The sequence below is a fragment of the Macaca nemestrina genome, chromosome 19 (assembly GCF_043159975.1).
Source record: "Macaca nemestrina isolate mMacNem1 chromosome 19, mMacNem.hap1, whole genome shotgun sequence".
NCBI classification, from domain to species: domain Eukaryota; kingdom Metazoa; phylum Chordata; class Mammalia; order Primates; family Cercopithecidae; genus Macaca; species Macaca nemestrina.
In genome coordinates, this window is record NC_092143.1 from 74037949 (window position 1) to 74051577 (window position 13629).

Below are 13629 nucleotides of genomic sequence, written 5' to 3' on the forward strand. Positions count from 1 at the left end.
GTGCAGGCACACTACCGCGGAGGCTGGAGCCCGGCCTCGGGGCGGGGCGAGGGCCAGTCACGTGTGTCCGCTGCCGTCTCCTCGATTTCCCTACAAGGACTTGGGCCGACGGGCCCCGCCCTTCGCCGTGCCCTGGAATGTGCGACCAAGCAAAGCCACAGCTCGGACGCAACCATCTGCAGAAAAGATAGGGGGGAGGAAGACTTAACACTGCAACAAGAGGTACAAAAAAGACGGAAACTCAGTGAACAGGACCCAGCGAACCATGATATATTGCTTTATACTCTAGGTCGCCCACTTTAGGCTTCCTTCTCCTGCACTTGGTCAATACCGCGCTCGCTGACCACACTGGCGACTTCCCTCCATGTCGCCCCTCCGAGAAGTCTGGCCCACTCTGCGGGCCAAGAAAGGTGACCGGGCTTCCTTCCGGCTTGCTAAGCGGAGGCCGGAAGCGGTGGTTTTTAGCGGCTCTCTGGGTAGTAGGGTGGTGTAGTAGCAGCAGCGAGGGGCTCGCAGAGGTACTCGGATTCTCGTAGCTGTGCCGGGTGAGTGGCACTCGCGTTCGGGCGCGGGACACCCATCCCGGGGACCCGTCTCCGCGGGGCAGCTGGAGGGCGGCGGGGCTCCTGGCGCCGGGAGCGCACCTGGGCAGGTGTGCCACCCAGGTCCCCGGTTGTGGGATCCGAGGCCATGGCTGGGAGTGGCCCAGACCGAACTTCGCTCCGGTGCCCAAACTTGGAGCCCGGGAAATGCGGCTTCGCTCACTGGCGCCTTGATCTTGGACGACTGCCGGGCCCGCGAAACCCGACCCCTGCAGAGCTGATCCCGGGACTATTTTTGTTTCTAACGTCAACTTGCCCGATTCAAGAGGGTTTGCGCAAAAAACGTAGCCCATTGTCCCCCCGCTGCAGCTGTTGCAGCTGTGTGGCTACATTTAGTAGGAATAACCAACTCAAATTGGGAAGTTCTTCAACTCAGTACCCGCTTCTGTAATTAGAACTTTTTTTTTTTAAGCGATGAAATTTTGGACAAAGAGATCTGGAGTTTAGTTTGTGGCTCCAGGAAAAACTCCAAAATATAATGCCTTGTCCCATGTGGGGGGGAAGTTTGGGCTAATTCAATTCTCCACGGAAGTGTTTTCTTTTAAAGTAGTTTAGTAGGTATATGAATGTATCTATCAATTTCTTGAGAGACCTATGGATTTAGCAGAGATTTTAACTTAAGTGCAAAAAGTTTTATATCTAAAGGCGAATAAAGCGAGTATTTCTTAAAATTATTGGTATTTGTTTTATGTTCTGGAAGGGCTCTTATAAACGGTCATCAGAAAAGCACTTTATTTTCAAAAGCGAGGCTTTACTGGCAAGTCAGCCCTAACAGCCAATTTTCTGTCCAGTGGTGAGAACTTTTGGGTGTGGCAGTCCTAGAGAACGAATCCTACCTTCAACCGGAAGTTTGCATAAGAAATGAAAACTTGGTTTACTTGGAACTGAAGCACTAACTTGAAAATACACTTTTTAAAAATTGCGGTTAGCACCAGAAAATAAATTACACTTTTTTTTTTTTAAGTGCATTGATTAAATGAGGCGGTGTATTTGTTCAGGGTTTAAAAAGCCGACCAAATGATAGGTGCTATCACACTACGCAGTGTTTTGTAAGATGGTAGTTTTTTCTTGAAGAATATCTGATATTTCTCAGAATATTATCAATCTGAGTGTTCGTTTTGTAGAAAAAGTTTCTAGGTTATTTTACATTTATTGCCAGTTTGTAAATGCTGGACTCTAGGGTTCTAACCAGAGCACTCTAATGTATATATTGGTATGGATTAATCCCATTTTATAAGTGAATATAGTTTCTAGAGATCTGAAAAATCTTCTCGTGTCCTTTGGTGTGTGGGGAAAGCCACTTTGAGAATCTGTTCTATTTCTGCCACCTATTAATCTAGTCTAACATTTTCTTTAATTGTGTTGTGTATCTCGTTATAGCCCATAATGATTCTGAGTTAAAACACAAAATAAAAAACAGATTCATTGCCACCAGCGTTCACCTCCCCTGACTTAAAAAAAGGTTATGCTCCTTTAGATTAATCTGTAAACTCAGTCTCCTGACTGCCCTTCATCCACTTTCTCATGCTTCTGAAATCCTCTTATATTTTGTAGAAGCCTGTTCTTAAGTCTCCTTGCTTTACAGTTTCATACAACATATACTCCTTCACACCAAAGATCTTTCATTTAGTCCTTCAAAAATAAAGACTCAGGCTGGGTGCGGTGGCTCACGCCTGAAATCCCAGCACTTTGGGTGACTGAGGCGGGTGGATCACGAGGTCAGGAGTTCAAGACCAGCCTGGCCAAGGTGGGTGAAACCCTGTCTCTAACAAAAATACAAAAATTAGCCAGGTGTGGTGGGGGGCATCTGTAATCCCAGCTACTCCGGAGGCTGAGGCAGAGAATTGCTTGAACCCTGGAGGTAGAGGTTGAGATGCGCCATTGCACTCCAGCCTGGGCGACAGAGCGAGACTCTATCTCAAAAATAAATAAATAAACAAATATAAATAAATAAAGACTCGACTTTATGATTGAAGAGCTTTCGTAACTTGGAAACCTCGGGTCCTTACCTGGCGATCTTTGCATCCTAAATAACTACACTGACATGAAATCTTTTCAATTTATTTTACCCTAGCTTGCTTTTTGCAAAAAGCAATTTCAACTTTTTTAGATTAAGGAGTATACCCTAGTTTTCTAAACTTAGATGAGAGTTGTGCATTTGCTGAAGGCTTATTACATGAAGAGTGATAGTATCCATTGTTTGCGGGAAAGTAAAACGAACAGCAAACTAGAATAATAGCAAAGAGGACCCTGACAATATCAGAAATGATCTGCTCCTTGAGATCATAGCACTGTTCCTGATTTGACTCCCTCCACCATTGTTTATTCCCCCCACACTTTTAGTTTGGTAGGAAAAAAACCCCACAGTTTCTGTATTTTGGAACAGTGACTGAACTCCCTATCGCTGAAAGGTTTCTGGTGGAAAATAACTCAGAGATAAGAATCCAGCCTCCTCGAAAAATTAAAGGCCTAGGTAGTAACTTGCTCAACATTACACTATCAGTTTTTGGTAGAATTAACTACCTTAATTTGTTAGAATTGAGACTAACACCCAAATTCTTAATTCTAACTATGCCTTGTAGCTTCTAAATGATCCCACACTGGGTTTTTCAAGGTCTTCCTCCTCCCCAATCACTTAACTACTCAGAAACATCTTTTCTGAACTCACAACATTTAATTATTATGTACCATCCTACAAATTATTTTTCATTATTGTCACACATTGTTTTAAGTTTAGAGTCATACTTCTGGAATGAAAACTATGACTCATTTCATAAGTTGAACCAATCATCTCATTTCTTTATAGTTGCCTCCCCACCTGTATTTTAAGCTCCTTGAAGATAAGACACATGCCTTACATTTCTTAACTCTTAAGTAGTATTCAACGTAATTAATAAGACATTTGATACATATTAGTGTAATGAACTGTTCATAATAAGATTGATAAGATTAAGTCTTGAATATGCTGAAGAAGAGCTCTATATGAAGCCACTGTCAGTGCTGACAAAAAAAAACTTTACTTTAAAAATCTATTTTATAATACATTTACAAATTCAAAAAAGTGCATGATTAAAAGAATAGGAAATACATCAGAATTCAGAAAACAAACTACAACCAAACCTAAACATTTTGAAAAGGTATCTAGAGGACCCCCATACATTTAGTAATATGAGATTTTATATAATAGATTAAAAAATCAGTTGTGGCAGCCGTTTGACCTCATCAGTTCTTTGTTCTTAAAATAGCTGACATTTCTGCATCATTAGGGAAAGACAATGTTGTCACACAAAACAGACTATTTTTAAAGATGTGCTTTGGCTTGCAAAGGCGTGACATGCCTAAAATATGAAAGTGATATGGACTGGTAAACGTGTCACACATTGGGTCTCAACCTCTTGCTGCAAGTCCTTGAGTACATTTAAGAGATGGAGGAATAATATACTCTATAACTCTTTGTTGTTTTTGAAGACAGCACTTACAACAAACAGGAAAGTACAACCCTATGTAGTTTAGATATGAATGGGATTTACTACCTCCAAAGGTGTTATAGAATGAAAATATGCATTTATGAATGGTTTAAGTCATGAAAGGCAGCATCCTAAAAGTTGATTAAAGAATTCTAGGAAATTTGGGAGCAGCATATATCATAACTTCTGTGCTGTGTAGGATATATCTTTTCAACAATATATTCCAGTTGCCATATGGTGCTATATTGGATGGGCTGGAATTTGTGACTATCCTTTGTGGAATTTCCTATTAAAATCTGAAAACAGATTTAGCTTTTAAAAATTTGAGGCAGAGCTTTTCTGATCATTCCGTAATTGTATTTAGTCTGGACGATGTGGTTATAATCAAGGAAATAATGTAAGAAATTACTTTTTAAACACATTGGAATCATATTCTTAGGGTCACTGTGGAGTGCTGAGATCTAGGTGGTAGTTCATTCTTTGCAGTCCACAGACTTATTTTTAGAGCAGTGGCATAGTGTTTTGCCAGATCATAGCTAAATGTTTTCAGAACGTAAGCTTTAGAATTGTTATCCTGGTCAGAGTGAAATCAGTAGTGCCTATTTTAGACCTGCTTGGAAGAATATAACTCAATGCAGTGTCTTACTTTTGCTGCTGAGCGGTTTTGCAGACTACCATCTTCACTGCAACTCTGAACGATGGTATGGTAGAATTTTATTGTCTGATGACTATGGATCTTCAAACAAATTTTTGTAGTTTTTAAAAAAGACTGAGTATTGAAAGTTGCCTTTTTATTTTAGGTATTACTAGACATTCTTTTTAATTTTAACTTAAATTTTACTGGGATAAATTTAGATAAGAGAGCAAAGGTAGTTTCTACCTTTAAGATGTTTTCTAAAACATTTAAATTATTTTAAAAGCTTGTACTCTGATTTCTGTTTAGAGGTCTTAGATACTTCCAGTGATTTAGTGTGACTGTAATACAAGAATCTGGTTTGGATAGAGTATAATGTCTATAAAAACTGTAGATGAATTCCCCTCAGTTTTTTTATCCTTTACTGTTAGCCTTTCAACAAATAGTTTTCTTGAACTACTTTTGCCTAGAGGTGAGGGTACAATAAAAAATGTTAGTTGAAAGTGGAAGAACAATATTTGTCAATAGAGATTAGGAGATGAAGACCTGTTCCATCAGTTAGTCGTTCTTACTGTTCTTCACCTTTCTGTCCACCGTACTATGGAATAGCCAATTTAGGCTAAGGCTGCAAAGGGTGGACCTACTGAAGATGAGTTAGTATCCCTCAGCACCCCCATAGTGCTGAAGTATAGAACTTGGGAGTTTCCTAGGTAACTAATTTTTTTTGCTGCTTGGTTTTTTATTGTTATCAAATTAGCAGATTTGGTTATCAGCTGTTGTTAGCTATATAGCAGTACGGGTCATATGTAATCTTGTTGACATGTGTCTTCTAAAGACACATTTCTGAGTAGCTCAAACATATCAGGAAGGCTGATTCTGTGTACTTTTGTTAATCACTGTTTTGATTCAAACTTAAGTAATCTTAGATGTTTAGTTTTTATTGTATTTCCTTTCCTAATTAGGACTTAACCACCACCATGTCAAGCAAAAGAGCAAAGACCAAGACCAAGAAGCGCCCTCAGCGCGCAACATCCAATGTGTTTGCCATGTTTGACCAGTCACAGATTCAGGAGTTCAAAGAGGCCTTCAACATGATTGATCAGAACAGAGATGGTTTCATCGACAAGGAAGATTTGCATGATATGCTTGCTTCATTGGGTAATGCTCAGTTTAAATATTAATCTATTGGATAGAATTTCCACGGTGCCTTTCATGTTGATTTCATGAGTCTTAAAGCTCTGTAAAGCCTGTCTAATGGTTTGAGTAAAGTGTGGAACGGTGTTTCCCACCGAACCACCAGCAGATTCCTGACCCTGTCTTAGGATTGGGTTGGGGTTCATGTGTGTGTGTATGAAAACACTAATCTAGATTATGGAAGCAGTATTATTCCTTCTGACATTCCAATGGAATATCATATACTCTCCAGACTCTTTAATAGGCCCTATTCATTAAGAAAACTTTCCCCCCCAAGTAGTTTTGCTGTCATGAGTGCAAACAGTAAACTGTATGAATGATAATCTTTCTTACCAAAATGTTTACTGTCATTAATAGTTGATATGTATTATAATGTACTTTAAATTATGACCCCTTTTAAAAATTTAGGGAAGAATCCAACTGATGATTATCTGGATGCTATGATGAATGAAGCTCCAGGCCCCATCAATTTCACCATGTTCCTTACCATGTTTGGTGAGAAGTTAAATGGCACGGATCCTGAAGATGTCATCAGAAATGCTTTTGCTTGCTTTGATGAAGAAGCAACTGGTAAGTGAGAGGTAACCTTTAATTACAAAGTGATTTAATTTTTAGTTATGGTAACTAAAATATACAGTGACTTAAAATAGGATAACACCGTCAGGTTTGTACTACACCTGTGTTTTTAAACAGAGTTCTCTTGGCATGTTTGTCACTCACGTTCTGCTTCTGCCCTAAGTATTAGTTTACAATGAATAGGTTGTATTTGAAACCTCTTTGGGAAACTTGTATTACCCCTTTCCTAGCATGTTAACTCCACAAGGGTTAGGCTATCAGAAAATATGTATTGAATAAAAAACTTTTAACAGAATAATCTTGATGAAGTATAAATTGTTATAGGCTATGGCACCACTACAATCCTGTGTGTGTTTACCAGGTATCTGTCAGCTCTCAAATTGTTTAAATCTGACATTTAACCTCTATTTTAAAATACACCCAGTAGAACTTAGGGTCTGGAATTAGACTATCTGGCTTCATTGTAATTTGGGGCAAGTTGCTTGACTTTCTCTAAGCCTCTGTCTTCTTATTTGTAAAATGGGCAGTATTACCTACCTCACAGGGTGGTTGTGAGAAGTAAATGAAGTGAGATGTACATGAAGTACTTAGCATACTGGGTGGCATAGAGTTAACTCTCAAAAAAACAAAATGTTAACTATATAGGGGCCTGATCCTTTGGCGGAAGTGTAAAACATAATGAGGGAATATTTTCCATGACACCCAAATCAACATGGCGTAGCCAAGTATGTTTAGTGAAGGAAGGCACAATCTTGGGTTGCCTGCATTAGTGGGACTAGTTTAAATACTGCGTGGTTGCCAGGGCCTACTGATGGAAGCATGGTCTGTGGCTTTCAAGGTTCCCCACATGTCCATGCCAGTTATTTGGGAAATCTTAAAAATACCAATACCAGAAAATCTTCGGTGACATCTGATTCTTGTAGGCAGGCAGGTTTTATGAGAACCCTGGTATCAAATTCCCAAAGAGCACACCTTTCATTTTACCACTGCACACCCCCACTGCCTAGCACAGTGCCTGCCACATAGTTAGTGCTCAAATATTTATTCCATGTTTTTGCATGTGCTGGGACTGGCCATATTTGTTATAATAATTGGATTTGTAAACAGTAAAAATCTCATTTTACATCTGAGAAAACCAAAGGTCAGGGATAAAGTGAAATGCCTGAAATAAAATAGCTTGTTAAAACTGGGCCTCAAGTTTCCAATATTCTTTCCACTGTACCACTTTATTGATGTGTATGATGTAGTGTTGATTTTAGCGTGGCAGGTCAATGTTATTTGCTTGTAGAATAACACATGACCATTCATGCCACTTTAAGGAACCATAAGGCTAGATTCTTTAACCATACTTTTTATTACTTTGTTTAGGCATAGGTTTAGTCTATTATCAAGAGATCAGAAGCTGAATGTGGAGGCAGAATGATAGAGCAGAACGACGCTGCTAAGCATCTGGGCATTTTTCTAGGCACTTCCCTGCTGAGGCTATTTTAAGTAGGTGGACACCCTGGAGTTCACATATTTGCATGTTTATAGTTTTTAACATACAGAACATGCTTAGTCGAGTATAGATATTCTTTGTGATTGACCCTCAGAGTAGTATGTATTCTGATCCCTTATTCTGTATTCTCCAGGCACCATTCAGGAAGATTACCTGAGAGAGCTGCTGACAACCATGGGGGATCGGTTTACGGATGAGGAAGTGGATGAGCTGTACAGAGAAGCACCTATTGACAAAAAGGGGAATTTCAATTACATCGAGTTCACGCGCATCCTGAAACATGGAGCAAAAGACAAAGATGACTGAAAGAATTTCAAATTCCAGCCAAACGTTCCTTGTTGCCACTTTGGGTATTTTTGAGATTTTCTCTTGCATGCCCTTAGCTTTACAGCTTTTGCATTTCCTGTTGTATTTATTCTCAGCCATTTTGGGCATATGTATCTTTATACTCAGACTGGAAAAGGGACTTTCTATTGATATCATTTTCAGAATAGAAAATAGGGTAATTTAACCTACCAGCCCTTTCCCCTAATAACTGTGGTCTATACAGAGTCAATATATTTTTTTCAGAAAAGTTATTTGCTCGATTTTTTCTGAATCATAATTAAACTTTATGATAAAACACTTACTTGTTTAAACTTCTTATTTACCAAACTGGGCCTTTGTTGGTTTTAGTTGTATCTTCCAAAGAAAGGTAGATGAGGAAAATCCTAGAAAATGATATGGTTGTTAGCTTTCTCTTCCTCCAAATTTCCTAACAATCCTATCTCCTCTACTATCCTCCTCCTCCTCCCAAGGATATCCAATTTTAACTGCCCTAATCAGGTTTTCTGCACTTTGTCTTCCAATTCTTCAAATAATTTCCTGTAGAATTGGCATACATATGATAGTTTCCGTAGCTTTAAGTTCTTAAGTTGACATACCTGCCAACATTTCTGCTTTATTTAAACTTTTGTAATTTCTGATTATTTAAAATTAGACCAGGTCACTGAGTGTAATTTCAATTTTTCATATTTTTAAAAACCATTTTGGCTTAAAGGTTCTGTGGAATGCTACCAAAGAGAGATTTTTTAATGTTATGTTTTAAAGTGCTGGAAATACAATGCAGTATTTTTTTATTATATGTAGTTCTTCTTTAACACAACAATGCCTATTGAAAGATATTTATGCAGAGATTCACCACGAGTCCATGTATGAGTTTTGGACATTCCTGACCTTCCCACAATCAAAACAGCTGAACCTACATGCCTGGGAAAGTGAGGTCATTATTTCAGTCCTAAAAATAACTTCTACTATTTGCAGAAATGCAGAACTGTTTCATAGTTAATCAGGGAGTGGCACACAGTTTCATTCTTTTTCAGCTTTAAAAATCTGACTCTCAAAGGGCTTCAGGATTCTCTTTTTTTTTCCAGACAGGGTGTCTCCCTCTATCATGCAGGCTGGAGTGCAGCAGCACGATCACAGCTCACTACAGCCTTGACCTCCTGGGCTCAAGTGATCCACCTGAGTAGTTGGGACTACAAGCATGCACCACCGTGCCTGGCTAATTTCTCAATTTGTTGTAGAGACAGGGTCTCATTATGTTGCCCAGGCTGGTCTCAAACTCCTGTACTCAAGTGATCTTCCCACCTCTGCCTCCCAAAGTGCTGGGATTACAGGTCTGAGCAACCATGACCAGCCCAAAACTCCCACTCTCAAAGATTCATGAGTTTTAAAATATTTGAAACGGAGAAAAATTTGGTTGAAAAGAGTTGACAATTAGCCCATGAAGATGAGTAATTGACAATTACTGTAATAACTTCAAGTTTTATGCTATGATTATCATGACTCTCCTTGGACAAAACCATTACCTCATTCGGTAAACAATTACTAAAAGCCTTCTGGGCAGCAGGCCTTTGCAGCCAAAAAGATCAGCTAGATCCTGTAACCTGAGAAGGCCAATGCTATAGGAATAGATGGACTAGTCAAAGCTAGTTCTTGTCCTCTTCAACATTAGAATCTTAGGACCTGCCTTCATTCTTTGTCTTTTGTTACTGAATTTTATTCACTGGTTAAGCCAAAATACTTTTTCCAGGCTATGGCCATGGTGCTAAAATCTTGTTTTTTGAACTGAATTTCCATGTCAAGAGAAAAAATTATCATATGCTTTGTTAAATCTCCAGTGAAGAACAGATAACATTGTTTCCACTATATGAAATACAAGGTACTACTAAAATGATCTCTTGCAGGGTTCCTGTTTCCCTTTCAGATAACTGCTCAAAGAACCAACTTGCATTAAGAACAATGATGTACCCTGAATGAAATAATTCTCCTAATTTAGTAATACCATTCTTTGCTTAAACAAGAATGATTGCCAATAGAAAGGTAAAAGCATCCATTTCAATGGTGTGTTTGACTGAAAAATCAGTCTCAAAAGTTTCCACGATGAAAGTCAAACTTGAAACAAACCATTTCAAAAGATCTGACTAGGCATATTGGCTCACATCTGTAATCCCAGCACTTTGGAAGGTCAAAGTAGGAAGACTGCTTGACGCCAGAAGTTTGACATTAGCCTGGGCAACAAAGCAAAACCCCATCTCTACATTAAAAAAAAAAAAAAAAAAATTAGCCGGATATGGTGGCGGGTGCCTATAATCCCAGCTACTCCGAAAGCTAAGGTGGAAGGATTGCTTGAGCCCAGGAGTCCAAGGCTGGAGTGAACTGATTGTGTCACTGCACTCCAGCCTGGGGTGACAGCGAGACCCTGTCTTTAAAAAAAAAAAAAAAAAAAAAAAAATCGGACAAAACCAACCTAATGGGGGTGGCATCCTTATCTACCTGCAAATGATATGGTCATTTGGATTCCAGGCCCCAAATTTTACTTGATGAAAGAACCTATGACTTGAGAGCAGGAATTGAATGCTCCTGGGAAAGAAAGGAGGAAGGCCTGAGCATAAGAGACAAGTAAAAGCAAATTGAGAAGGAAAGGAAACCATTTGCTACAAAGTGAAAAGAGGAAGGACAGCAAGAGGTTTAACACCTAGACTTGAGGATCAGATAAAAAACGATCAGAGTTTGGAGAGGTAAATGGAGCCACAGAAACAGTTTTACGGAAACCTAGTTAATGTCAAGAGTAAGGAGGTTAGTAGTGTCCAACACAGAACAGTGGAGTATGGGAAGGTTTAAATGAGACGCCCCCAGATTTGACAAGTCGTTAGTCATATTTGCTTACCTTTTCTGTCCATAAAGCGATTGTTGTAGCTAATCCCGCACTGAAGAAATGCCCAGTTTTCCCCGTGCTGCTTATTCCATTTTCACTTGCTCTTCCATCTTCCAAGTCCCTATATCTTTTTAGTCTAGATTTCTCTGTGTCTGCTCAAATAGCAGGAATTGTGACTTCTCCAATGTTTATCCACATACATTTTACAGTTGTAATGAGTTTACAACTTGTTTTTTCATTTACTAAAATTATATCTCATGTTTTGGCATAGCCACTGTTGTTTTAAGTATATTGGTTTTTCAACCATTCTTAACTTCAATTATCTTTGACGTGGGTATGCTATAAACAATTTTCCAATGATAGATATTTAGCTATCCAGCTATTTTTGTTAGTGAATACATTTTTATTAATGATTAAATAAAGCCTATATAGGCTTTTCTTTTGCATCTAGAGAGAACAATGTACCTTAGAATTATTTCTTCAGAATAGTGCTGTCAAATAGAAGCTTCTGTAATTATGGAAATGCTCTCTGTGCCATACAATAAGGACACTAACCACATGTGGCTATTGAGCACTTAAAATGTGTCTAATACTGGCTGGACGCGGTGGCTCAGGACTGTAATCTCAGCACTTTTGGAGGCCGAGGCACGTGGATCACAAGGACAAGAGACTGAGACCATCCTGGCCAACATGGTGAAAACCCGTCTCTACTAAAAATACAAAAATTAGATGGGCGTTGTGGCACACGCCTGTAGTCCCTGCTACTCCGGAGGCTAAGGCAGGAGAATCGCATGAACCCGGGAGGCAGAGGTTGCAGTGAGTCGAGATCGAGCCACTGCACTCCAGCCTGGGCAACAGGGCAAGACTGTTTCAAAAAACAAAAATGTGTCTACTACTGCCAGACGCACTGGTGCGCTGTCTCTCACCTGTAGTCCCAACTACTTGAGAGGCTCAGGTGAGAGGATCGCTTGAGCCCAGGAGTTCCAGGTTGTAGTGCATTATGATCACACCTGTGAATAGCCACTGCATTCCAGGTGTCAAACGTTATCAAATACAACTGAGGAACTGAATTTAAGTTTAGCCACATGTGGTTAGTGACGATTGTATTGGACAGCACAATTCTAGAAACTTATATTTTTTAATTATTTAAACTATCGAACCAAAACCTAGACTACAGTTAAGGAAAGGGTAAATATTGTAGAACCAGGTGTGACTTTTAAGCAATTGCTTTTCTAACACTATTGAGAAAATACATACAGTCATGAACTGGATTTAGAGCTGTGCTGCTGGGATGAGGACCACCGCATCAGCATCATGTGTGCTTACCAGAAATTGGAATTATCCTCCACCCTTTACTCACTCAATCCTAATACCCGGTTTTGAGGCTCAAAAATGTTTTTTAAAGTCTTGTTATTAGGCGTGCTACTGTTTAAGAACTGCTATAGAATGCTGAACACAAGCTCCCTCCCTTCTAGGAATTTCTGATCAAAGATTTCTAGAATATATAAACTCCCTAAGAGGCTTTGAATTCATCTCTCAGCATGCAGCACATGTTAAGGCAATAAGAAGAGTTCAACAAAGATTTGCTATTAGATTGCCAATCTTCCACCATCCTGAAGCAATGCTGTTTTAGTAATGCTAGATGAAGTAATGCTAGATTACCTCAAGGTGAGGGAAAATATCTTGAAGAACACAGCCACAAACACGATCTAGAGCAAAACCTGAAAAACGTAGCTTCTTGTTTTTCTTTTTTTTCTTCTTCTTCCTTTTTGTGGAGAAAGGGGTCTCGCTATATTGCCCAGGCAGGTCTCGAACTCCTGGGCTCAAGCTATCCTCCCGCCTCTGCCTCCGTGAGAGCTCGTATTACAGGCGTGAGCCACCGCGCCCGGCCGCTTCGTGTTTTTCTTTGTGTGTGCACGTTTGTGTGTGCGTTGCCATTTTCTTGATAAAGTTAAGAAAGTAGTTTGAATAAAACTTTCTTGTGGCTAAAGGAGGAATGAAACAGCCATAGGCTGTGGCCGTAGCCTCATAAGGCCGTAAACCTTATGAGGGTAAGCAGAGAGGAGTAGGTTAAAGGATTTAACTCGGGCTGGAACGCGGTTTGAAAAGAGAAAGGGATTCTGGAGCGGAAAAGAATCCGCCCAGGCGCCGCCCTCACCTTCTTAGCATTACATGGGACGAACCCTAAAACCTGTCTTGTCTGAAATTCAAATTTAGAAGAACTGTACTTTTACTTTCTAAATCTGGCAACTCAGGGTTCGGCGCCAGGGGACCCCAAATCCTCGGCGGATCGCGCCCCGCCTGGGTCAAAGGGTACCCCAAATCCTCCGCTGATCGCGGCCCGCTCGGGTCAAATTCCAGCGCCCGGCCCAGCCGCGCCCAGCGGGCCAGGAATGCGGAAGGGCCGCGGAGCTGCCAAAGGAGCAGGGGACGAGGGCCCGGCTGCGGGCGACCGCCGC

At 40.1% G+C, this 13629-nt stretch overlaps 1 protein-coding gene across 4 annotated transcripts; it reads left to right on the forward strand.

Annotated features, from left to right (window-relative positions):
- The first annotated feature begins 115 nt into the window (after positions 1 to 115).
- LOC105478820 (myosin light chain 12A) lies at positions 116 to 8595 on the forward strand. Of its 4 annotated transcripts, none has more exons than XM_011736453.2 (4): positions 116 to 222; positions 5666 to 5861; positions 6306 to 6467; positions 8105 to 8595. In XM_011736453.2, exons 2-4 carry the CDS (start codon positions 5681 to 5683, stop codon positions 8275 to 8277), a joined length of 516 nt encoding a protein of 171 aa, XP_011734755.1. In that variant the 5' UTR covers positions 116 to 222; positions 5666 to 5680; the 3' UTR covers positions 8278 to 8595. The 4 variants fall into 4 exon arrangements, with proteins under 4 accessions (XP_011734755.1, XP_011734754.1, XP_011734752.1 ...); XM_011736452.3 differs by lacking the exon at positions 116 to 222 and adding an exon at positions 403 to 545; XM_011736450.3 differs by lacking the exon at positions 116 to 222 and adding an exon at positions 4650 to 4770.
- Positions 8596 to 13629: the final 5034 nt, after the last annotated feature.